This window comes from Chenopodium album, chromosome 24, assembly GCF_948465745.1.
Source record: "Chenopodium album chromosome 24, dcCheAlbu1.1, whole genome shotgun sequence".
NCBI classification, from domain to species: Eukaryota; Viridiplantae; Streptophyta; class Magnoliopsida; order Caryophyllales; family Amaranthaceae; genus Chenopodium; species Chenopodium album.
Genome location: NC_137857.1, coordinates 37,276,982 through 37,303,145, shown reverse-complemented (window position 1 = coordinate 37,303,145; position 26,164 = coordinate 37,276,982). Strand labels below are relative to the sequence as shown.

The 26,164-nt window shown below is 34.8% G+C and overlaps 3 protein-coding genes and 1 pseudogene across 3 annotated transcripts; 3 read left to right on the top strand and 1 right to left on the bottom strand.

Annotated features, from left to right (window-relative positions):
- The first annotated feature begins 1,006 nt into the window (after window positions 1-1,006).
- On the top strand, window positions 1,007-11,790 carry LOC145611131 (wings apart-like protein 2). The gene is made up of 13 exons (XM_081666375.1): window positions 1,007-1,785; window positions 3,533-3,632; window positions 4,702-5,041; window positions 6,167-6,279; window positions 7,061-7,186; window positions 7,322-7,418; window positions 7,624-7,734; window positions 7,991-8,616; window positions 9,071-9,342; window positions 10,165-10,309; window positions 10,788-10,885; window positions 10,982-11,063; window positions 11,332-11,790. Exons 1-13 carry the CDS (start codon window positions 1,223-1,225, stop codon window positions 11,413-11,415), a joined length of 2,757 nt encoding a protein of 918 aa, XP_081522501.1. The 5' UTR covers window positions 1,007-1,222; the 3' UTR covers window positions 11,416-11,790.
- Window positions 11,791-12,301: 511 nt separating this feature from the next.
- On the bottom strand, window positions 12,302-14,419 carry LOC145611132 (epoxide hydrolase 3-like; annotated as a pseudogene).
- A 1,037-nt stretch (window positions 14,420-15,456) lies between these two features.
- On the top strand, window positions 15,457-18,850 carry LOC145612192 (protein RTF1 homolog). Its single transcript, XM_081667570.1, has 2 exons — window positions 15,457-15,792; window positions 16,587-18,850. Exon 2 carries the CDS (start codon window positions 16,620-16,622, stop codon window positions 18,564-18,566), a length of 1,947 nt encoding a protein of 648 aa, XP_081523696.1. The 5' UTR covers window positions 15,457-15,792; window positions 16,587-16,619; the 3' UTR covers window positions 18,567-18,850.
- Window positions 18,851-22,202: 3,352 nt separating this feature from the next.
- LOC145611028 (uncharacterized) lies at window positions 22,203-23,525 on the top strand. The gene has a single exon (XM_081666266.1). It carries the CDS (start codon window positions 22,203-22,205, stop codon window positions 23,523-23,525), a length of 1,323 nt encoding a protein of 440 aa, XP_081522392.1.
- Window positions 23,526-26,164: the final 2,639 nt, after the last annotated feature.

Genomic DNA, 26,164 nt, shown 5'->3' with positions numbered 1-26,164 from the left:
GAGGTTCTTGGGGATGTCTATGATGATAATCATAGTTGACTTTTTAAGTAAAAAAAGTTGACTTGGTTTGGTTATGGAAGTTTTTAATTTATTATTGTTGATAGTTAAAACATGTTTTTGGGATGTATTTAAGTGATTAGATGATAAAGATAGATGTAATAGTAAGTTTGTAGTTAGAAATTTTGTGAGGCATGACGAGAGCACAAAACTATAAACTAGTTGGACCATTATAGTTGTTTTTATGGAGTACTATACAGTATATGAATATTGTGAAAATTTTGACATTGTTATGTTTGCTCTTCAAATAAATTAGACAATTTCCTTAATTCTTGCTTTTAAGTTACCCAAGTACCTCCTAAAGTAGCTATTTGACTATTATTTTTCTATAATAAATTAACCATCAAGTACTCATCGTTTATATGCTTAAATGTTGTTTGATTGACAATGTAATAATCTAATTATGTGCTCATAATTTTTACTCTCATCACAAAATTTTTTTAGGTCTCACTTATTTTCTCTCTTTTCAATTCCATTCAAAATGGAAATGAAATCATAGAGGGCGTATATTATAAGTTGCCGGGCTACAAAGGCAGGGTGAGAATCGGCCTCAGGATCTCTAGAATCCGGAAGAGAAATTCTAACCACTTGAGCTACCCCTCAGGCCCTCACTGTCAGTCAAAAAATTGTTCGTATACTAGCATCATCCTAAATAAGATTAAGTCCATATTAACGTACTCCGTTATCAGAAAGTATTGTAAAGGGTAATCTTGGACAGTTGGACAAGCTGATGCTTGGCGTACCATCATCATTCGCAGCTCCTGTGGCGAGGGGTTAATCGTAATGCAATAAAGTTGGTGTTTGTTCTTTCACAAAAACAAAAAAAAAGTTGAAAAATAAAAATTAAATCTCGCCCTAAATCGTACGGTTTAAATTTCAATTTCATTCATCAAACTTTCAGGGGCAAAATCGGTATTAGAAGACGCCATTTTCAAATTCACCTAAAACTCCAAAAGTAGGAAAAAAAAAATCCCCAGAAATCAAATCCTCATTTTCTCTCTCCTCTCACCTTCAAAGAACAGCTCGAAGATCTTCTTCTTCTCTCTGAAAAACCCCCAAATTTGTAGCCGTTGAATTTCAAATTCATCAAAAAATTGACAAAGATTCAAATTCTTCGAAATTAATTTCCCCAATTTTTCACAGCAAAAATTCAGCCAAAAAAGAGATGATTGTGAGAACATACGGGCGGCGGAAGATCGGGAGAAGTTTATCAGATTTATCCTTTGACGACGACGTTTTAATGGAGGAAGAAGAAGAAGAAGAAGACGACCCTTTTACTTTCAGGGAAACAACAACAACAACAACATCAACCTCGTACTCGCAATTCCAAGAAAGCCCTCAAGAAATTGGGAATTTTACATTTTCATCCCAAGATTCGACTCGTTGGGTTAACTCAGAGAGTGAGAACAGTAGCTCGTTGCAGCTTTTGGCGTCTGGGAAAGGGAGGAGAGAGAAAGCGAGGAAGTTGAATGATGGGAGGAGGGAGATTGAGAAGGAAAAGGCGGTATCGAGGCGGAATACGATGATAACGACTACAACGACAACGACAACGACGTCTTTGATGGAGACGCAGGAGTATGGGGAGATGATGGAGTGTGTGGATGAGGTTGATTTTGCATTGGATGGGTTGAGGAGGGGGCAAGGGGTTAGGGTTCGCCGGGCGAGTTTGTTGTCTTTGTTGAATGTTTGTGGGTCTCCTCATCAACGCCGTCTTCTTAAAGCTCAAGGGTATGAATGAATGGATTAATGAATTTGTCTAATTTCCGTTGTTTCGAATTGGGTATTATGAATTTGGGGATTGCATTAGTACTTGTGTATTGTATTACATCTATAGTTATTGCATTACTATTAAGTATGAATGCCGTCTTCTTAAAGTTCAAGGGTATGAATGAATGGATTAATGAATTTGGGGATTGCATTAGTACTTACTATTAAGTATCAACTAGGACAGAATATATTTGAGTAGAGTTTGTAGTAGATAAACGGGAATTGAACTACTTCGGAGTTTGTTTTAGTCCTGTGAAAGTTACAGACTATTAATTTGTATGTTGATGATTCGCTTAGTATGAATAGTATCAATCCGGACTGAATTGTCATTGTACTTGTGCTGCACCAATTATGATAGCTATATTTTGTATCCTCTATTGATTGACCAACACTGGACATTTTGAGTTTGGCAATGAATTGATACATGATACTCTAGATAAGTTATTCATATATTTATTAAGCCTTTGTGTATTGTCTTAGTGCTCTTAGGCTCTTAGCAATTGTTAGAACTTAGAAGACATGAGATGAATAATAGTCTTAAAATGAGAGGTGAATATGCTTAAGATATTGCTCTCCATTAGTCTTAGATTCCCGGTTCAAGGAGTCAAGGTGAACTTAATCTAGGGTACGGAAACTGAGGACAAGGATAAAGTGGAGAGAAAAAAAAAGTGGGTGGGTGAATGTGAGTCCCAACTTAAAAACCATAGAGAACTCCACAAAAGTAGATTGTTAACTTTGAGCTAGGAATACCTTTTGGGTAAATGCTAATTATGTTTGGGATAGAAGGATTAATTAATACAGTATAATTAAATGGCTCAGGATTAAGGAACCTTATTATTTTGCACATTAGATTGAAAAGCTATTGAGTAGGCTGTTTGTTTAAATGCTTCAAATTAAATCTTAAGTAGACGAGATTTAGTGGAAGGAAAAACATATGATTTAGGTTATCTTGATGTTGAATATGTTGTGAGCCTATATTTGGTGAGTTATGCTGTTAACTTGTGGGATCATCTTGCTAACTGTTATCTTGTTTGATGGGTAAAGATTGCCATCTATGTGACAGAAATCGGTTTGAAGAGAATAATAATGTATATAATTTGGGATATCGAGGTATGTATGGTGCTGGGTTGAACTTGCAGCTGTGTGATATTAGGTCATAACTCATCAACTAAAGCAAATAAGTTTTTTGTATTTTATTTAGTAGTTCATACAATGTTGTTTTTTTGTAGATGTTTGCAGTACTTAATATCTGCTAACAAGTAGAAAAGTACAGAGTATTCCCTTTTTTCATTGATTTTCTTTATTTCCTTACATCTCACACCCATATCCCTAGGCACATTGTATGCTAACAATAACCAATGAAAAAAAAACCCTCTACATAGTAGGGAGATGCATTATGATTCATGAAGCACATGGGATTTCTTAAGTAAATGCCACAATTTTGTTAGTCAAAGACGGAATAGTCGTTACCATCCTCTTAATTAATGAACTTGTACCATCTACCAAGTACGCTGGTAAAGTACATAGACAAAGGCTGTGGTTCTTTTTTCTTATAAGATATTTTTTTGGGTTTATTTTTCTGTATATATGCCAGTATTACGTCCATTAAAAATTTATATACCATTTATTACAATTGCTTCACCTCATTATCAACAGCACAGACTCCTCATGGTTTATGATATGTTATTTTGTGGTTATATTTTCTCAGCATGGCAAAGACAATTATTGACTCAATCTTGAATTTAAGCCTTGATGATTCACCAAGCAATCTGGCTGCTGCGACTCTGTTTTATGTACTGACAAGTGATGTAAGTAATTTCTGGAATTGATTTTTGAATGTATCTTCTCAATCTATATTTTATTCGCTTACTCAACTTAATTATATCGATGTTATTCTTATAACTTATATTTGTAATGATAATTTTGAACTTATTTATCTTATGTTATCTAGGGGCTTGGCTTCTCTGCCCATTCTTGTATGCCTGTGTGATTTATGCATGTATAGGGTTAAAGTTGCATATGTTGGACTGCACCATATTACACTCACAGCATGATGGGTATGCATGTTGAGTAATATAGCCTGGTTGCTCACGTCCAGAATTATCCAACTACAGATTTTCTAGGTTGTTGAGTTATCAATTAGCTTGCTGTTACTCTTCTCTTCAGTTCCCCTTCTAATGTATGTAAATATGTTTTCTGTGTGTAAGGCGTTGGTAATCTGGATTTGTTAATTAACCTGTGAGCCACTGCACGAGTAAGGTTTAGGTAGTATACTGGGTCATGTTGGATAGGATGATATTGCAGTCCCAATCTTTAAGTATATTTGATTGCACATCAATTCTGATTTATGTTTATTACAGTAGTAGGTTGTATACGTAGATATAGTTTCATAATTTATTTCACATAATCATACACCATCGAAGCCTTTTTTTTTTTTTTTTTCTTTTCCCCTTGTCATTAACACAATCGATTTAGATGTCTTTTTTGTGATGGATTTAAAATGGTATGAGATTGAGCTGGCTTTTCACTGAATCAGTCAAAAAGATAATGTTGCTCCTGTCCTTTAAACATTCCAAAAAGGGAAGTGTTGCTATTTTTAAGAAAAGGAGGACATATTCTTGGCCCTGCTTTCATCTCGTGTTCATTTCTGCTAGCTTGAAGTCTCCTACAGGATTTCCAGTTGCTTTGTGAAGTTTCTGTATAAAAAAAATGCTTTTCTCTAACTTCAATAAAATTTGCTTCTTGTATTGATAGTTGTTGGGGAATTATAAAATTGATGATGAGCTGTTTTCTGTCTCTCTCTCTCTCTCTTCTTCTTCTAAATATTTTTAAGTTTTCGATATTTAAATGTTTCGGTTTTGATATTTGTTATTTCAGGGTCAGGACAGTTACCTTTTGGATTCATTTCCATCCGTTCGGTTTCTGCTTAAGTTGTTGAAACCAATAGTTGCTGAAACTGCTCCTGAAAAAGCACCAAGCATCAGCCAGAAACTTCTTGCGCTGCGGAAGGATTTGCTTGTGTCACAGGATATGACTAAAAAAGCTGATTCAAGCTCCTCTACAATAATCCAAAAGGTTTTGGAGACATTTGTTAGCTGCAAGGACTTGAAGGCTAGCAATGCAGAGAATGATGACTTTTCTAGGCCAGAGTTGAATCCAAACTGGGTATCTTTGTTGACTCTTGAAAAAGCTTGCTTGTCTTCAATTTCTATTGAAGGTAAGGCTTAATATTTTATTTTTAATATACATGCTGTCAATTTGTCATATACAATTTTCGTCTCTAATATCTATAAGCACTCAACTCAAAGAGTTAGGATATGTTACATATTCCATATTTTGTAGTCATATCCTAGCTACCCAACCTTATTTTAATGCTCATTGTTACTAATAAATTTGGGTCTAATCATTCCCATCTAACTGAGTCTTTCCATTTCTCAAAAAAAAAAAAATAAATAAAAAACAAAAAAAAAAAAAAACAAAAAACAAAAAAAAAAAACAAAACAAAACAAAAAAAAAAAAAAAAAACAAAACTGAGGCTTTCCACTATGCATTACTCCTCCTTGGGGAAGAAATCTTCTGTTTGTCTTCTCAAATCTCAGCAATGACTAGCTGTTTGGGTATTGAAGAAGCTATCTGTGTGGCACGGAATAATTGTTCGTCCTTGTGTTCTTTCACTTTTTCTTGTGGGAATTGTATGAGGGTAAATGTCTCAGAGTGACTCCTATGTGGAACTCCCCTCTTTGGCCATTATTCCTATATTTTAGCTTCTCTCGTCTTACCATGGAACCTATATATTTTCTACACGGGATTTTGGAAATATACATTAACAAACTCAACATTAATTTATATGGCAGGAGAAGATTCTACCTGTTCTGTATTTTGCAATATTCGGGGTTGTTTAATAATGAAAAATCAGAGCTATTTGTGCAGCTGTATACTGATATATGATGTTATTTTGAGCCCCTCCCCCAAGAATAATAGGAACTTTTTAATAAGCCAAAAAACATTCATAACCATCCACAATTTTAAATCATAAACTGTGTATTTGTCAGCCTGCACCTGATAGGACAAAAGCTAGAAAACTATGTTCTTATATCAATTCTTTATCTCGGATTTTACCTAGTATTGCAAAAACTGCTTTGAAGATTTGATATTGTATTTTTACTTCATTGTCATTCCTAGTACTGCAAAATACTTATTTACTTCTTTGTCATTACTATTTTAGTATTTCTACATAGTAGTATTTTGTCATTAATGTAGACTTCTCAAGCTTCTATTTTAATTGGATTCTTTTCTTAACTTCTTCCAGATCTTTGATAGCTTTTCTTTTGTGTTTTCTCAGATACCTCTGGCACAGTAAGGAAAACGGGTGGCAACTTCAAGGAAAAGTTACGAGACCTGGGGGGACTTGATGCAGTTTTTGAGCTTGCAATAAATTTTCATTCCACTTTGGAGGTGTGAGCTTGTATGTTTATTGCATCATTTGGTTTGTTATGCATTGAGTTGCTGTTATGCTATTGCGTAGAAAGTGAATGTGTGTGTGTGTGTGGTCAATTAAAAGCTTTTACTTTGTAACTGAGTCTTTAAGTTCATCTGTGAAGCTGCAGTGCAGCGATTAACCCGTTTTATAAAATAATTTTATTTTGTGCACAATTTGTGTATTATTGTTTCCTTTATCTACACAACTCATATAATCACACCCATGTTGCATGTAGCTTTAGCTTGCGAATTTTTGTACATTATCCGGGTTACTGTAATGTTTTTTTTTTTTTTTTTAATCCTGTTGTTTATGTTTGGCTTGTTAACATTATAAATTGGAAGATAATAAGTGTGCTTGTGTGCTATGATTTAACGGATTTGTGTCTGGTGAACTTTTTACGTGCTGAGCAAATTTTAATGGCTGGAAGTAAGTTGTGATTAGTTATATTTTTTGTTTGGAGTCAATATTCAACAAAGCCCGTGTAGAGGGTGATTTCTTATTCTGCAGAAGAAAAGTGTAATTGTATAGTATGTCAGTACATGTCTTGGCTGATAATGAGACAGCTTTGGTAATGTGTTTAAATAGATTCCTTGTTCTTAAATGTAGTTCCTCCTGTTGGGAGAGCGGGGAGTAGGATGTGGTTGAGTGAGCTAGTTATTATCTAAGTTAGTTTGAATGATTGTTACATGATTTATGTTTTATACTTTGTGTATATTTTACTTTGTTGTGTTAATTTGACTTAAATTTCTCCTCCAGGATTCAATTGAGCATGATACAGCTTCCTCAAGGAAGTTGAAAGATGGCAAACTACAAAATCTGCCACTGCTTTTAAAGTGCTTAAAGATTATGGAGAATTCAACATTTTTGAGCAAGGAAAATCAGGTAAATGATGTACCGTTGTTTACTTTTCATTTTCTCTGCTACTTCTTTCATATATTGACAGCAAAAATACTCCTAAAATTCACTATCCTTGAGTTTCTAGTCTCTTGCACTTAATATTAAACTTTGTAATTCCAGAGTCACTTGCTTGGACTTAAAGGAAACATGGCTGCTGGCCAAGGCTCTTCTTTATCCTTTGTAAAACTCATGATCAGTTTCATCAAGATTCTCTCAGGTATACATGACAGCTTGCTGATTTGGATTTTTTTAATATATATATATATATATATATATATATATATATATATATATTTATTTTTTTTTTCATTTATTTTTTTTGTTTTTGTGTTTATAGTTTGGCACAATCTTTCACATGAAGTATCAGCCTTTCTATGTCGATATGATTTACCTATGGTTTCTTGTTTTTTGTTCATGCGCAGAGCTCTCACTACTGAGAATTTCCTCCACAAACTCTAGTCCTGAAATGCCTACTAGTCATTCAAATGGATTGGATCGTTATCGTGAATTATGTTTTAATGCAGAACAGAAAGGTAGTTGCTATATATATACTTTAAATTTTGTGGGCTTAATCTGACTTTAGTGTAACAATTGCTTAATTCCTTGGGATCAGTTAGTTTTGAACATAATAACTATAGAGGTAACTTGTAAAATTTGGCTTGTGTTATCAGCTTAGCTGTGTTACATGACTTGATGTGGGTTTCCATAGAAATTGCCTTTTTTTTAGGTAGAACATTCGCTTTTAATAAGTTTTTTTAATGGCCTATTCATTTTATTTTTGATATTCAGTGGACAGCAATGGGGTTTTTTCCTTCCGTTCTTCTCAAGAGTGTAGTAGCTCAGGAAGGTACTCTTCGGATACAGGTTTGAGTACATCCCAGAGCAGCCAGCGGTTGTCATCATCAAATTCTGGGGCTACAACAGGGTTTGGCGTGGGAAATTGTTTGTTAGAGAAAGCAGCTAGTTCCTTTGGATCTGGTTCATGCAGTCATACATCAATAAGCTCTAGTGTTGGAGCACCAGTGACCGCTCATAGTTCAAAAACAAAGCTGGCTCTTGCTAAAAGCCCATATGATGATGATGACATGTTTATAGATCTTGATGACAGTCAAGATCCTTTTGCATTTGATGAAGAGGACCTTGCGCCCTCAAAGTGGGATTCGCTACGTGGGAGGCATAGAGGACACCGCAAACAAAAAAGAAGACCGTCATTAAGAAATGCTGCGGAGGAATGTTTCGCCTTGCCAATATTTAGTCAGGAAGACTCTGTATCTCAGACAATGTTAAGCCAAGAAGATTTTGGCAATGGCGAACAAAACGTGGGAAATCGTATTTCAAGTGACACTTCATGTACAACTGCTATTGACGAAGAAAGCTCTTGCCTTGTTGCTGATTGCCTGTTGACTGCTATCAAGGTAAGATTTGTTGCTCGGTTTATGCCTATAATCCTAACAAAATATTCATTGTTTCAATGCTGTTCTTGATGATTTATGTTTTATCTCCCCAATTATCTGTGTATGCCTTTCACCTGGAAAATTTTTTTAGGTCCTGTATTAACAGATTGATTCAGTATTTTTGTCTTTTTTTTGTTGATAAATGATTTTTTCCCTATCTTTGTATTGTGGCGTGTTTTTCATCAGGATCCTCTCTTCGAAATTCTTCTTCGTGCAAATATTTCTTAAAAAATTGTTACATTTTTTTAGATTGCAGCCCTGCTGATAATGTAGAATCAATCAAGGACCAGAAAATCTGTTATATTCTGTGCAGTTTACTCTTGCTTTGGATACTCTCTTTATGGATTCAGCTGTTTCATTTATATATTTGTAAGATGGGATTTTAAGCCAAGATGGACCCTACATTTTTTTACAGGTGCTGATGAACCTGACAAATGATAATGCTGTTGGCTGTGAGCAAATTGCTGCTTGTGGTGGGCTTGAAACACTCTCATCTTTGATAGCAAGACACTTTCCTAAACTCAGTGTTTTCACTTCTAATGAGAAAAAAGAGAAGGCCTTGTTTGCTGGTACAACTATGGAACTTGAAAGTCAGACAGATGTACATCTAAATGACCAAGAGTTAGACTTTCTTGTTACAATTCTGGGCCTGCTTGTTAATATGGTGGAGAACAACAGTGATAACAGGTTAGTCAGCATGAAAACTCCTGCCTTTGGTTTTTTACTTGCTGTTTTACCCACCTTATTCTGTTGATGCTAATGCTGTGTATTATCAAGTGTAAGATTGTCTTTAGTTGGTCATCTGATGATTTTATTTTTTTATATGCTGTATATGATCCTTTGTTATGTCATTTATTGTTAGTTTTGTAATATATGCTGCCATGAGATGTTAGGATATATTGTAAGTGTGGGTATTTGGAGAGAAAGCTTGCAGTTCCTTTCATTTTTATTTCATGTGTTGCCTCTATTTAAATCTATCTGGTACTGTCCTGGTGTCCTCTGAGTTGTATGATTGCTAGATATCTTGTTAATGGGGAATATCCTGAAGATATGTATGGATAGATGTGAATTCGCTGATTGGACTAGTTTTACTTTTCCTTTGGACCCATCTCTAAAAAGATGTAGTTATTCGAAGTATGCCTTTGTGGTTTTGGAGGTTTCTGCAGGACTGTAGCCATTAAGGTCAAGGCTTGGCTGTAAGGAAGGTTGTCAGCTTTCAATTCAATGATGTGAAGTAGTAATTTTAGAGTGTTCATATGTGTGGGGAGATCTAATTTCATGATATAATTTGTGCATCACAAAAGAAGTGAAGATTTATCACCAAATTTATATGATTGCAGAACTGCTTTTCTATGTTCTCTTTGTGAAAACTTTTGATGAATTGTGATCAAAATTCATTTTGCTGCAGAGATCTGTATTTGTGGATGTATGCCATTAGAAAGTTTTACTTAATATTTATCAATATCTAGCTCCTTCGTCCTCAAGCCTAAGTTGTGATTTTTTTTGCAGATCGCGGCTTGCAGCGGCTGAGGTTTCATTACAGTGCTCAAGTCGGCTGTCTGAAGTTCATACTGGGGTGATACCGCTATTATGCTCCATATTTTTGGCTAATAGAGGAGCTGGTGAAGCAGCCGAAGAAGAACTTCAGTCTTTGGTGAGTGATAAAGCTTTTCCATTTTTAGTTCTAATCCCTTTTGCTTATCTTTCAACTATTCGACTGTGGAAGCTGTCCTTTGGAGAGTTGGCTGGGGCAGAACCTGAAATTAATTTTTGGGGTGTTGGCAAAGGCTGAACCAGTATATGATTTGCTAAGGGGACTGAAAAATTAAAATTAGTCGGGTATTTTATGCAGTTCATTTTGCCTGTATTAGCCTATATAAGTATATAGCAAAGTGTTTTCATTGCTTTTGAAGATTTTTTTTTTTTTTTTTTTCCTTGGAGATGGGAAGGGTGTGTTTATTTGCAAGTGCAAGTTTGCAACAAACACTAGCATCTGGCCTGATGCAAATGATTTAGCATATCAAAATGGTGGTTATGTAGAAATTTAAATTCACAAAAGTCGTATTACTCGTGGTCAAAATGTTGATGTCATGAATTATGTCTAAACATGGTTATTTCTCCGTTATGCACAGGATGCTGAAGAAGTGGTTTTGCAAGGGGAGAAAGAGGCTGAGAAGATGATAGTAGAAGCATACGCTGCACTACTGCTGGCATTTCTCTCAACTGAGAGGTTTTTTTCTTCCCTTTGCTTGTATTTATCCTATGATTATGCTTCTTGTTTTTGTTCCTAGTACTAGTATTGAAGGCATTACTTTGATGTAACCAGCAAAAGCATACGCAGTGCTATTGCGAATTATCTACCGGATCACAGCTTGAAAATTCTTGTACCTGTGCTGGAGAGATTTGTGGTAAGTTGATGTACTCAATATACTGTTATTCCATTTTATTTTTGTTGGAAGGAGCGAATTGAATTAAATAAGTTCAGAACGTTTTCTGAGAGTAACAGATGGTTTACAGTAAGCAATAACTGTATTTAATGTTGTACCGTGATTTTTCTGAATATGCAAACTCATGGAATTTGCTTCCTCTCTTTTTCCTGTTGTCATTCGTTTAGCTTTACAACCCTAACAGTGATAAATCATCACTTGAATCTGACTTGTTCTATCTTTTTTCCAGACGTTTCATCTGACATTGAACATGATCTCACCAGAGACCCATAGAACCGTGAGTGAAGTAATTGAATCATGTAGACTGCCTTAAAAAGCAAAAGAACAGGGTTGTGTACAGGTTTCCCTGCTTTATTGGTCGATAATATCTTAGTCTTGGTTGACTAATTATACCGTTATGCAATTGATACCCTTATCAACTCCAAAATAGCATAACCCCAAATAGCACAGAAGAAAAAATGGATGTTTAATGGTCAACCGAGGTTGAAAATTGTAGTTTATGATCTAGTCATTAGCCACACTCTTGTTTTTTAACCTTCAGGTTTCTGTATTTTTGGCGCTCTTGTAATTCTTTTATTTTATAGTGAATGTCTTAGCTCTATATCCCACCTTGTTTTGAGGATGAGGATAGCTTATAGTGTATACGAAGATGATGGCAATGCCTATAATCAAAAGTTGTAATGTGTAATTGCTCTCCGTCTTTGTAGTCTCGTATTGCTTTCATCTCTTCTGTGTACTGTATTACGCAATTTACTCTTACTCCCTTTATCCAGGAATATGTCAATTATGTTTTGGGTTGTATTAATGTCACATTATCTAACTAGTAGTAGATCATAGTTTAATCGGGAATAATAAAAAAATAAAAAAAAAAAAAAAAAGCTTCCCTCCCCCCTTCTCTCACTTCCCTTGATCACTTCCTTCCCAGCACACTCCGTGCGTTGTACTAAATGAGGACATGAACCTCTAGACATGAACCTCTAGACATGAACCTCTAAATTATCGACGGGGTATAATTTGACAACTGCTATAATGCTGGCTTATTGTCGAAATATCAAATATTTAGCAATCAAAATGCAGATTACAAAGTCTCTTCAGAAAGGCATGTTCATAGCAAAGATCTTTATAATAATGAAGATAAGCTTGCGAAATCAAACATAGCATGGGAGTATCTGTCTTTACCCACAAAGCTAATTAAGCTAATTACTTCTCTGTATCATGTTTCCTTAGCATGGCTACACAAGAAGTCGACGATCAGCTTGTTAATCACTTCAGGAAGCTGTTCATGAGCAAAATGAGTACCTTCAGGCAAGAATACAATCTCGGATGCTGGGGCAAACTCTTTAACCTTCCCGCTCTTGATGTAGTCTTGCACCACTGAAAACTTGAGACTGTAATCTTTCCCACCCATGATCGTTAACACAGGAAGCTTTAGTACAGGGTCTTGTATGTCAAACTCCTCTTTCAGTGATCTGGAATCAATATTACATTATCCGTAAATTTACTAAACTACATATTAAGCCGTGACAATCAAGGCATTTGATTGCACTTTCATCCTAAAACAAACAAACAAACCATGATTGATATCACTGTTAAGAAATCACTACCTGTAAGGAACTTGCAGAGCAGTCTGGAATCCAGATTTCTCATACAAGGAGCCATAATTCGCAAGGTCTTCCTCGGAAAACCAAGGGGGAAGAGGAGTTTCCGGTCCAACCAAATCCATTATCTCTTGGTTTTCATCAGCTATTGGTATTTCGCTCCTGGAGAACATGGTGTAGATCTTTCTCACTACTGTTTTCGCATCAAAGCGACTAAAATCAGCTTCTGCTCTTCCAACTTCCTGATATTAGGAAGGTAAATATTTTTTTGAAACAGAAAGAAAACTGCTTAGAAACATAGGGTTAAAAAATAGCTGATGGAGTAGTGAAAGATAAGGATTTTGTACCTGCCATCTGGAGATGTAGAAACCTTCGGGTAGATGTCTACAGATGGTTGATGGAGCTGGAGGAGCATACGGTACTCCCAATGTGATTACTCCTACAACGCGTCAGGGTGATGAAGTGAAAATAGGTATGCAGGTCTTACACCGAAATCCTTGGCTATCAGAAATGCCTGCAAGCATTTGTCAGAAACCAGAGTTACCCAAGTCCATGAATATAGAACATTCTATGCTCACGCTAGCGATTAGCTAGTCCTTTTGATAAACAGAAGAAGAATAACGCTACAACTTTGGCTCAGTTAACACCCCTATGTACTAATGCCTAATGACCATCGGAGTTAACACCCCTATGTACTAATACTTCGTAATTGTCACGCTTTGACTTTTATCATACTACCTCCGTCCCCAAATGATAGTCCCTTATGGGCAAAAATCACGGGAATTAAGAAACTTAAATAAAAGTAGTAAAATTACATTGGAATTATAAATTTGCATTGGGTATGTAAAATAGTAGAGAGAGAAAGTAATAAAAGTACATTGAAAAACAAAATTTACATTGAAAATGCACAAATATTGTTGCAATTGAAGAGAATTTTGATAAAAAATTGATATTAATGGTACTTGAAAAAAGCAAATGGGACTATCAATTTGGGACTAAAAATAGGCCATAAGGGATTATCATTTGGGGACGGAGGGAGTAATTCTTAAAAACAATGTACTCCCTCTGTATTTTTAATTTATATTTCTTCGTGATTTAACGCTTTGACTTTGATTTATGCTTTGACTTTTATCATAAATCTTTGATTATCAATAAGTAAAAATTATACAGTAACAATTAATAATAAATTATACGTTGAAACTTGAAACGATCCTAACAAGTCTATATAAGACTACATTTTTTTATTATGTATAAATCACTAACATTAGTCAAAGTGGATTACGTAAATAGTTCAAAAAGTTTAAACGTTTTACTAAAAATTGAAAAAAAAATGCATAGGGAGTAAGAAAGAGACCTTAGAGATGGCTAGGTGGTCGACAATTCCAAGGAGATCATCGACAAGATCCATAAACGTCGCCGTTTTAGGATTAGTGGGTTGGTCGGAGAGACCATAGCCTCGGAAATCAGGTGCAATGGCTCTAAACCCAGCATTTGATAAAGCAACCATCTGATTACGCCACGTGTACCATATTTCAGGGAACCCGTGTAGCATAATCACCACCGTTGATCCTAATCATATCAAATTAGTAATAAAATTTGATCAATTAATATAATATAGATTTAAGAGACAGATGAGAAAGAGAAGATACCAGTTCCAATTTCTGCAATGTGAAGCTTCAATCCTCTTACTTCAATGTAGCTGTGCTGAATTTGGTCCATCTTTTGACTGTAACTCAAAGCTGCACTCTTTTGCTTTCTTCTTACAGCTATTTAAATATTCAGACAACATGAGTAAAAAAATAGCTCTATTATATATCCGAGAGTACCTTTTAAGAAATTTCTTACCTTTGTATGACACATAATTATAAATTTGTGTACAGTACAAGGTTAAAACAGATTATGGTGGGTTTTTTTGTTTAATTTCTGACAGCCGTGAAAACCGGAGGCCAAAACCGGTTACCAGGCACATGCACGACTACCGGTTACCCAGCGAGAGAAAGTGGTGGGGTCGCTGGTAAGGGTGGTGGTGGTGGTGTGGTTGTCGCCGATTAGTGTGGTGGTGGTGGTGGATGCCGCCGTTCGGGTGGTGTTTGTGTAATACCCTCATGATTGCTTTTAAAAAAATTTAATATACTACTCATATCAACAAGATGGATCTTTCTTATAGAGAGCTTATATGCTAAGATATTCCACAATTAAACGTGTGTTTGACTGGGAGTAGTCTTGGAATGAGTGACCTCTTGGGAAATTTTCTCGCGGTGCGCATGAGTGAGGACATGCGCTGGAAGGACTTGTGTTGGTTTGTTAGGACTGTTCGTTGGCCCTTGATGCGCATTTCGTGACAATAGGCACCTCCCTAATTTGTTTGGGGTAGGGGGTGTTACAAGTCGTCACTGGTCAGGTTGGTGGTGGTCAAGGTGTTAGCGATTATTGGTGGCAAGATGGAAGACAATGGTTAAGTACTAAGGGCATAATTGTCCATTCACGCTAAATATTGACAGCTTTGATCATTATTGATGACGGTATTTAACACTCCTTTTTAAAGGGTGAGGTGGTAATTTCAAAGGCGTAAAATTTCCTTCCATCGGGCAGTTAACTTACCGCCGGAGATCTGCAAAATTTATTACAGCACCCAGTAATAAAAAAAATACTGCGTGACGACTTTATTTCAAAATCTTTCTTCGAAATTAAAAAGTAAATTTAAATAAAGACAAGATCAATCAACCGTATTATTCGCTCATTGCTTGAAAAAAAAAATAAGTAGATAAGTAAACTGAGGAGAGAGAAAAAATCGCAGCTGATATTTTAGAGAGAGAAATTAGAGAGAGAAAAAATGGTGAAGTGTGAACTATAGCAGCAAGTATCAACTCTAATGCGATCGTGCAAGATCTTGCTTCTCAAATTTTTTCATTTTTATTTTTCTGGTAAAAGTTTTTTGTGATTGATTTTTTTTGAATTTCAGAATTCGGCTGAAATTTGAGCTGAATTTGATTGTTTGAGTTGTGATTTTGAATTGAAATTCAAATTTCGAGATCGGATCGTTGGGTGATTTTGATTTTTGATTGAAGATCTGGTGAAGATTTTGAGAATTGGTAATTTGCTAATGTTTGATTAGCTACTGATATGCATAATTCTTGAAATTTGAATTTTTTTTTTACCTGATTTTAGTGGTATACAATCATGATTGTCTGCAGATTCGATATAGTTTTTTATGAAAATTTGATGAATTTGGATATGATGTGATTGAAAATCAATTCAAATTGGATGCTAATCCTCTCCAATTGGAAAATTTGATTTTGCATTACTTGGTTTTTTTTTCCAAATCAAGAATTTTTAAGTTTGACATATGGCAATTGGTAGCTGACAGTTAATGAGTTCAGATTGTTTTTTTTTTTTTCGTCGAAAATGGTAAAAACAATGGAGTCTTGAGTCGATCAGTGTAATTAATGTTCGAGTTTGTAGTAGCTGGAGCTAGTAGTGGAGTGAGTGTGTTATGAACATTACATTGTTGTGCTACTCTAGTTTGTTACAAAAATCTTGCTGTTTCACTACTAAATTAGAGGTAGGAGTAATTTTCATCTTTTTTTTGGGTTATGATGTGTATGAATCTGTTTACAGTGTTAAATTTTCGAGTTGTAGTCTAAATTTAGTATTGTAATGATAAGAGCTTAGCTTTGTATATTTACTTAATCTGTTTCGCCATTCATGTCATGTATGAAATATGTATACACAGGTTTTCAGATTAGTGTACAAATGTTTTAACAAATATTTGGAGAAAAATTGGGTGTTATATAAGTATATGGTAGTAATATGTATGAATTTTATTGAACTTGTAGTGTTTCTTCAGTGTTAAATAAGCTAATTCCTAGTTACTGTGTGTAATCAGGGGGTAGCATAGCAGATAGAGGAGCAGTAGATTATGGCAGACTTGGAAAACTTGCTCCTGGAGGCAGCTGGAAGAACAGGAGGATCAGGTAGAAGCAGGCACTCGGCTCCTTCATCAAGAAGGCGACGTGAAAATGCCTATTCAGATGATGGGAGTGACTCCAAGGATGAGGATTCGGATGACAATCAGGGTTATGGGGGAAGGAAGTCTAATGGACCCCAAGTCCCATTGAAAAAGAGGGGCAAAGACAGAGATGATGATCAGGGCAGTCAGGATGATGAGGAGGGCGGGGAAGGTTCTGGTCGTGGGGGTGGGAGTGGGGGTGGAAGTGGGGATGATTCGGATGTTGGGAGTGATCTATACAAGGACGAGGATGACAGACAACAGCTTGCTCAATTGACTGAGCTTGAGAGGGAATTGATCTTATCTGATCGAGCAACAAAGCTAGATGATAAGAAATTGCATGAAAGGGTTAAATCAAGGTGGAAGAATGACAGTAAGCCTCAGCCTAAGAGAGAAAGTACTCCTCCTTTAGCTTCCTCTCGTGGGGTACGCACATCTGCAAGGTCTGCTGACCGAGCAGCTCATAAGGGCGATAAGGCTGAGGCTTTGAATGAGTTGCGAGCAAAGAGGATGAGGCAACAGGGAAATGATGCAGCCAGAGATCGTTCAGGGTCCCGGGGTTACTCACCTGTCAAAAGAAAAGCTTTTACCTCTGCTGGTCTGAGCAGCTCCAGCCAGAGCGACAGTGAAAGTGATTCTCAGAGTGAAGATGGGAGATCAAAAAGGGGTGGGAGAATGGATGATAGTGATGATGAGATGTCTAAACCCAAGTCGAACATCCCCACATATGAAGACATCAAAGGAATTACTATTAGGAGGTCAAAGTTAGCAAAATGGTTCATGGAGCCTTTCTTTGAGGAATTGATTGTAGGTTGTTTCGTAAGAGTGGGCATTGGTATGAAGTCTGGGCAGAGCATCTACAGGTTATGCATTGTCCGGAATGTAGATGCTTCAGACCCCGATAAGCAATATAAGCTGGAAAACAAGATGACTTACAAGTACTTGAACTGTGTGTGGGGTAGTGAAAGCTCTGCTGCTAGGTGGCAGATGGCTCGAGTATCTGACTCTCCTCCTCTTGAAGAAGAGTATATCCAATGGAAGAAAGAGGTGGAGCGCAGCAGTGGTAGGATGCCCACTAGGCAAGAAGTTTCAGAAAAGAAGGAAGAAATCGAAAAAACAAACTCGTTTGTTTACTCTGCAGAAACTGTAAAGCATATGTTACAGGAGAAAAAATCAGCTGCAACAAGACCCTTGAACATTGCAGCTGAGAAGGAAAGGCTGAGAAGAGAAATGGAAGCAGCACAATACAGGAATGATGAAGCTCAGGTGGCGAAAATTAAGGCTAGGTTAGAAGAACTGGCAGCTGTTAGGCTAGCACAGGATAATAAAAATTCCAAAGCACACAGATTGTCAGAGATGAATAGAAAGAATAGAGTTGAAAACTTCAAGAATGCATCAGAAGTAAAGCCAATGAACGCTAACCTGAAATCGGGAGAAGCTGGTTATGATCCCTTCTCTAGGAGGTGGACTAGGTCTATTAATTATTATTCGGCAGGTGATAAAAATAAGGCAGCTAGTGGAGCTGAAGAAACTGCTGAGATCAAGGGAGGAGAGAAGTCTGGAGTTGTTGCCACCGTAGCAGCCTTAGAGGCTGCCGCTGATGCTGGAAAGTTGGTGGATACAATGGCCCCTGTAGACCAAGGGACAGAATATAATATGCTGCACAATTTCGACCTACCAATCTCATTGAACACACTACAGAGATTTGGAGGAGCACAGGGTGTTTTATCAGGATTTATGGCTAGGAAGCAAAGGCTTGAAGCAACGATGGGACTTCAAGTCCCAGAGAATGATGGTCGTAGACATGCATTGACTCTGTCAGTGAGTGATTACAAAAGGCGAAGAGGACTGCTATGAATTTGTGTTTGCTTATTATCTGTTTATGTTGGACATTTGGATTACACCCAGGAAAGAATCCCAGATGGGTTGATTGATGGGTTGTCCAACTATTGTAAGTTTGTAACATTAGAATCCACACACACTATTATTTTCCATTATGATCTAATAATCTCATACTCGTATTTCTGTAGTGCTCCAAGCCTATAATGTCTCTCGTGAACTCGTGTATTTACTGAGATGGACACAATTCAGGTTATAGTGTTATATTACATCTTGTGGTATTCATCGCTATTCATAGTTTGGTTTTTGTCAGCTTTTTTGCTTGCTTGTTTCATAGTTGAATAGTCATATAATGGCCATTCAGCATGAAGTTTAAAATACTTTTTCTTTTACTTCTATCTTTGCTTTAATCAATTGTTGTTCTGTTTCAGCCTATCAGGGTCATGGGTTCCTTGAAGACGTACTACAGAAGATGCTTCCCAGTTCCCTATAGCCATAATTTTCCCATTACAATTTTTCGCTTGTGAGATGCAGGAAAGAATGCCTAGTAATAGCTAAAACACAAAGGTACATTTCCCTTGATTTCAATCAAGGAAGTATAAGCATATATACCCGCGAGAAATTCATCCATTTGTCACACAAAAGGCCCTGTATAGTCCCAGCAATTCCAAACCGCCTCTTCCAATATGCATCTATCACCCTTCAGCTTCAGCAATGGGAAGAACAAATTACAAATTGTTTCCCTGGAGTTTATGGATGACAAACGCCTTTTTATATGACTCTACATTGAGGTATGCCTGTCATCACTAAAAAAGGTCAATCTAGGAGTTGAGTTTCCTTGTATGCGCGGCTGGGTGCAAGCGCACAAAAAGTCCCATTACTTCTGGCAAAGAACTAATTCAGGGGACCTCATTCTAACCTACTATACAAATATACACTCTAGAAGCGCGTCATGAAGGGAATATAAGGAGGAAAGCCTGCTTCATTGGCTTCCATTTAAGTATAGTATTATAGAATAGACATACAGATGTGTGGGTGTGCTAAACATGATTTCCAGCCTTTGTTCCTTGGGAAGTTAGAGCTCTCTTCAACGTTACGAAAACAGATATCTGCCTCACTGCCTGTCCACTGAATGATCTGTCTGCAGTCTGTATATCCTACCTACAAAATTTTATGCAGCGAAAAGATGAATGAAACTTGCATTGGACAAGTCCTCATACTGTGATAAATCCTTCTGCTGAAGTTAAATCCAGAATTTCATAGATGGTATCAGACTATCAGAAATAGCTGTTTCATAATTCCTGGATTGAATATCATATTTCCCTCCAAGATACAGGGACACGAAACAACCCTTCACCATTGGAAAATTGAAAGCTTAAGCTAGTGAGAAATTACTTGATAATCGAACGGATAATAAGCTAATCCTTCTACATTATCTTCCACAATCTGATCAACTAAATTAATGACAATGGACTTTTGAGATTGTTAGAAAAAAATGTGAATTATATTTCAATTAGCCTTGACAATAAAATATATATAATGAAATACCTAGTACAAAAACTTGTACATAACATTTTGTCTAAAATCCGTATAAACTATACTAAACAACTCATGATCCTTGTATTGCTACATGGAATTGAACAATAGTGCTAAACTAATTAAATGCATATAATGTTGAAAAATAAGTTCGTTTAAATAGAATTTTCTCTAATTCATTTTAACTTGTCTCACTAAATAATACTCCGTAGGTCCCAAACTCTCACATTTTTACCTTATCATACAAATCAGATCGTCGCATTAAAATTAGAGAGACATGAGATCTTATCTCGATAATTGATTCCATTAAATGTTTGGAGAAAAAAATTGAAACCAAAGTACTCCATTGTCATCCAATGTTTCCCTAAACTTAGAGCACGAATAAGCTAAGCAGAAGTCAAATCAAGCCTAAAATAAGCAAGCTGAAAAGGCAAAGGGTCGAGCTCATGTCAAGCTATGATTGGTTTGAATTATACAACAATTTAATTGATTGATAATTAATTTTGATTGCATAAAAATAATAACAGGTTTTTTTTTACCTTTTTTTTAAAAAAAAATTTATAAATTGAAGAAAATGTTGGACAATTTCTAGCAAATTACCATGTAATTAGTGGACGTTTATGGGAAACATGTTTTAAAGACTATGTCTCAAAATTATCCCAAACATAAAAATAGATACATTTTTTTTAAAAAAGAAAAAGTATTTTATTATTTTCATTATTACTAGGCCTAAATGGAAACAATTTTTTTTTTTTTGAGGGAAATTAAATATAAAATATTTAAATCATCACAAATTCACAATATGTTGTTAATAAATTATGTCCTCACTATTTCAATTTCATTTCTTATTTTAAGAACACAAATACTAATATGTGTCTATTTGCACATGTTAAGAAAGCCATATATGGGCCAATCATATATTGTCTGGATGGGAATGTCACAATAAATAACAAGAGAATATTTTCATGTATAAGTACAACAAATCTACATAGGAGGTAGAAAATTAATTATACTTACCAATAGAATTTGCCCTTTCCATATTATACCATTTTTCATAAGATCTACCTTAAACATTTGATGATTGGTAGTGAAAAACTTATGATTGTAGTCCTTTTTTTTTTTGTTAAGAAATAATTGTAGTTTAATGTGTGCCATGAAATACAAATTAGACATAAAATCTGACAAGGCTTTGTTGGGCTCAATATTAGTAAAGGAAAATAAGGGAAAGATAGGGAGAGGTAAAGAAAGGAAGAGAAAGGAAATACTTCGTATAAAACATATTATCTTCCACTGTTTGGTTAATAAAGGGAAAATAAGGGACATTTAATTTACAACATTTTTCTCTTTCCAATCTCCAATATCGGATAAAATGTTAGGTTAAATTTGTAAAAAGGTTTTCCTTTCGATCCATTCCTTTTCTTGTGATTTCTCATGTTATATATCAAACCAAACATGAGACCATATTAAATCCTTTTCCATTCTTTTTGTTTCCAACCAAGTCTCTTCAGTCAAAAAAGGCCAAAAATTGAATATACCTATATTTGATCGACAATTAGGACATACATAGTACATTCTTACGACGATTTTTTAAGATACCTTCTGTATTATTGCAATTTACTATTGTACAAATAATAGATCAAATCACCTGATTGAAAATTCTTCAATGTCTTAACAAATTGTATTATGAAGCCACCTATGCTTAATTAATTGATAGTGATACCTTATTATCGTTGAAAAAATGATATTATATGGTCATTAAAATATAGACAAGTCAATATCACGATTAATTGAATTAATCGTATTAAGTCAACTTTGATATAAGATAGTAATAAATTTTCAAATCCCTCATAATAAAATAATTAATGAAATTATTTTGATTATGATAGAATATTTCCAAATAAAATATGGCATGAACATTGCTTCTCATAGTTTCTACGTTAGCTTAATCCTAATCCAAATTCTTTAATTTCACACTTACTATAAACATCTTTTGCGCGCCTACTTATGAAATACACTAAATCATCATTTTTACACCCTTATAATTCTCTTAATAAATCTTTTAAACACTCCTTTATTTTTATTAAACCAAAAACTTGAAAAAAATAACACACAAAAACCATGGATAAACCACCTACTCATAGTACTAGGAATGATGATTTCTCTAAACTTCAATCTCTTTTTTCTAAAAATCTTCCTAAAAAACCAATTAATCTATGCTTCCCTACGTCGATTTTCGCCATTGTTCTTCTTTTAATTCTTGGGTATAATTCCTTCACTATATTCTATTTCATCCCAATTTTTTCCATGGAAAATGTTAAAGAAACAGAGAAAAATATGCCCATTTCTCAATTATCCTCGTCAAGAGCTAATTTTGCAATGAATGATGAGAGTTTTCCTATGTTTTCGACGAAAACCCATGTCAAATCATCCCATAATTCTCCTAAATTCACCCACTTAAGTCCTAAAACAATCCGAAGAGTCAGACAAGTGATCAAACCTCCTTCTCAAGAGCCTCTTCATGAAATGAGATCATTTTCAAAGCGAGTGAGGCGGTTTTTCGATGAGAATTCTTGCAAGTTTCGGGTGTTTATGACATGGATATCGTCGATAAACTCGTTTGGAGACCGTGAAAAGTTCACCATTGAGAGCCTCTTCAAGTTCCACCCAAATGCTTGTTTGATCATAGTGTCAAATTCTATGGACTCAAACAGAGGATCACAAGTTTTAGAACCCTTTGTAAGGTTGAATTACAAGGTAATGGCGGTTTCGCCCGATTTCAAGTTCATATTCAAGAATACAATGGCTGCCATTTGGTATCAACAACTAGAAAAAGGGAATGTTAAGCCAGGAGAGATTTCATTAGGCCAAAATCTTTCAAATTTGCTTAGACTTGCTCTGCTTTATAAGTATGGTGGAGTGTATATGGACACCGATTTTATAGTTATAAAGAGATTAGACACTCTAAGGAATGTAATCGGAGCACAAACTGTCGATCCAAAGACGAAAAATTGGAGTAGATTGAACAATGCTTTGATGATATTTGATAAGAAACACCCTCTTTTGATCAAGTTTATTGTGGAATTTGCACTTACTTTCAATGGGAATAAGTGGGGGCATAATGGTCCTTACCTTGTTTCAAGGGTTGTGGAGAGGGTAACCAATAGTAGCACAAAAGGCGGTGCTAGTGAATTTACGATTTTGCCCCCATCTGCGTTTTATGTCGTGGGTTGGGGTAAGGTTGGTGACCTCTTTCAAAAGCCTATGGATGAACTTCATCAGAAGTGGTTGGATGATAAGATTGATCAAATTGAAAGAGATAGTTATGCGATTCACTTGTGGAATAGGCAAAGTAGAGAAATTAAGGTTGAAGATGGGAGTATAATCAGTCATTTGATGAAGAAATCTTGTGTTTTTTGCAATGTGTCAACAACAATATCCTAAGAATGGTACAAAGGAGGTAATCTTGGATGCTTGTATCAATAACTATTTGATCATGCAATTACTATCAAATGTAATATGGTAAAATACCACATGATGAAAACTTCCATGATTCGTCTAATTCATAGTCATGCTATTTTGTAACTTTTTGGATTTAAAATCCTTTGTAACTTAAACATTAGTTGTAATTTAATAGTTTTGATTTTTTTTTTTTTTTCAACTTTGAAAAGAATATAGAAAATAAAGTTAATACATTGAGCATCATTTCGTGTGATCTGTTTATTAATTTTTTTTCAATACTTGCTATGTTGGTTGAAGATTTTGGCACATATAGTATTTTTATGGCAATGTTGTCAACATAGCGTGTCAATATGGTGGCTTGCAAATTGCAACATAGGTTTCAAATCATTTTCATTATGCATTATTGCTGGAGTTTAATTGGAGATTAATTAGGATCTCATCTTTATGCTTAGTAGATATATTGTATTTAAACTAATTGGTCTTATCCTAAGAGTTTGACGATACATCAAATAATGCTTACCATGTTAGTATTATATGAGACTATTCCCAGCAATCTTTTTCCCAATTAAAACTTATTTTACTAATTGAATTCTAAAGATTGATCAAACTTATTTTATTTATAATAAATATCTTCATGCAATCATGCATGGTATTGATTTTGTATTTTTCTTTACAATTACTAAATTTACTTGATTGAAAGTTATATACATAGTACGTATTACTAATATCAATGACAAAGAAAAGACCTAAGTCGCACTCGTTTTATTTTTTGAGTAACATAAAAATATAACAGGCCAATAATTAAGAAGCTTGTTGCCCTACTAACTTGGGTGAGCCCCTCAAGCTACCTCTAACTCCTAAGGAAAGATCATTTCCTATATTTCTTGTGATCAAAGTAATTGCATAAACAGGATTGGAAACGTATATTATGGAAAAATTATCATTAAAACAAAAGTAGTATGATATAGGTTATGTTCTCTTCACCTTATTCTTTTTTAAATCATATCAGACCAAATAAGAAAATATTATAATATAATTAATCTAGTCAAAGTTAAAAATCAAATCAAATTAAACAAAGCCAAGCCATATTAGAACTTAGAAAAATTCAAATCAGAACACCTTAAACAATTTGAAGAGGACAAAGGCATAGTAGAATTTAGAATAATGTGAGATATTGGTTTATGATGACATAAAATTTTTATTATTTAGCTTATTTTGTAAGTATTGTATTAGAAGTTACTCCATAAATAAAGTGAATAATAATTGAATGATAAAATTAAAATTGGTCACACTTTTTTTTATTTTTTTGATAACCATGTTGATTTGAAAAAAGTGACAACAAAAACACAAACTACTTTTTTTGTTTTAAGTTTTAATTAAACTAGGGCAGCTAACGCGCGCAATGCGCGCGGTATAGTTAGTCATATCCGTAATCTATTTCCCTTTGAACATATATTAAAATTTTAGTTATTAGCAGCATAATGAGAGAAAATATAAAAAGAAATATTTTAAGGGTATAAATGTCCACACATTATTTTTAATAGATAAAATAAAGAGATAATTATCATTAATGAGGGCAAATAAGTAAATTAACTTTTTAGATGGTATAATTGTCCAATCACTATTCATTTAAGAAACTTGTACATAATTAATGAGGGTATAAATGTAAATACACATTTTAAAGGGTAGAATTGGTATAACACTATTCATAAGAGTAGTTTTGTACTTTTTATAAGGTAGGGAAATACACATTTTAAAGGGTAGAATTGGTATAACACTATTCATAAGAGTAGTTTTGTACTTTTTATAAGGTAGGGAAAGAACGAATTTGAATATGTAGGCAGGGTACCATATATTCCTTGTTTATTCTATTTATTTTTTATGTTGATCTTTGCTGATAAACTAAAACATTACAAATTTACAATAAAACAATTTTGGTGATGAAATGCAAGCATATGGTCATATAAATATGATGATGCATCCGTTTAAAGTATAAGTTCCACTAGGTAAAACACAAAAAAATTGAGATTTAACAAAGAAGAAAACAACTAAGTAATACTTCGTACAATAGTAGTTATTAATATAACGTTGTGTATGGAAAAAAGGTCGTGCAATTGCATGGTATGGTTTTGGGATTTTGGCCTTTGGGCAACTCATTTCCTCTTTAAATAATTGTACTAGCTAGCTAGGGTATCAGTTAATTTTAATTAAAAGTAACGTCTTATTGCAATGTACCAATTTTTAATTAAAGGCATGTATTCATGGAGTAATTTGATGGAGACGTGGGCATATATTATTGAAATATAATCCAGAACTTTGGAATATAATCTCTTTAACACTGCCGGCTAGCGCCACCCATGACGATATTAAAATGTATATTTAGTTGCTTTATGTAGATAAGGCAAATATATACTTCGAATGTTAAGAGAATACATCACAACGATACAAGAAAACAAAAAACAAAAAACAAAATCAAATAATGCGTGGTTGGTGAGAAGTGGCCAGAGTTTGATGTGAATGAAGTATGCTGCTTGATTTGCCTCTTTAAACCAATTTGCCTCTCTAAAACAATGAGTGATACTCCGTATTGTTAGTTAATGGAGTTGATGACACAAAGGTGG

What these genes read in the sequence shown, in the direction of transcription:
- LOC145611028 (XM_081666266.1), top strand. Translation starts at nt 22,203, where the DNA reads ATGGATAAACCACCTACTCATAGTACTAGGAATGATGATTTCTCTAAA.
- LOC145612192 (XM_081667570.1), top strand. Translation starts at nt 16,620, where the DNA reads ATGGCAGACTTGGAAAACTTGCTCCTGGAGGCAGCTGGAAGAACAGGA.
- LOC145611131 (XM_081666375.1), top strand. Translation starts at nt 1,223, where the DNA reads ATGATTGTGAGAACATACGGGCGGCGGAAGATCGGGAGAAGTTTATCA. An exon ending in GCCTGTTGACTGCTATCAAG is followed by an intron (nt 8,617 to 9,070) that starts GTAAGATTTGTT and finishes ATTTTTTTACAG; the next exon opens with GTGCTGATGAACCTGACAAA. An exon ending in GCATTTCTCTCAACTGAGAG is followed by an intron (nt 10,886 to 10,981) that starts GTTTTTTTCTTC and finishes TGATGTAACCAG; the next exon opens with CAAAAGCATACGCAGTGCTA.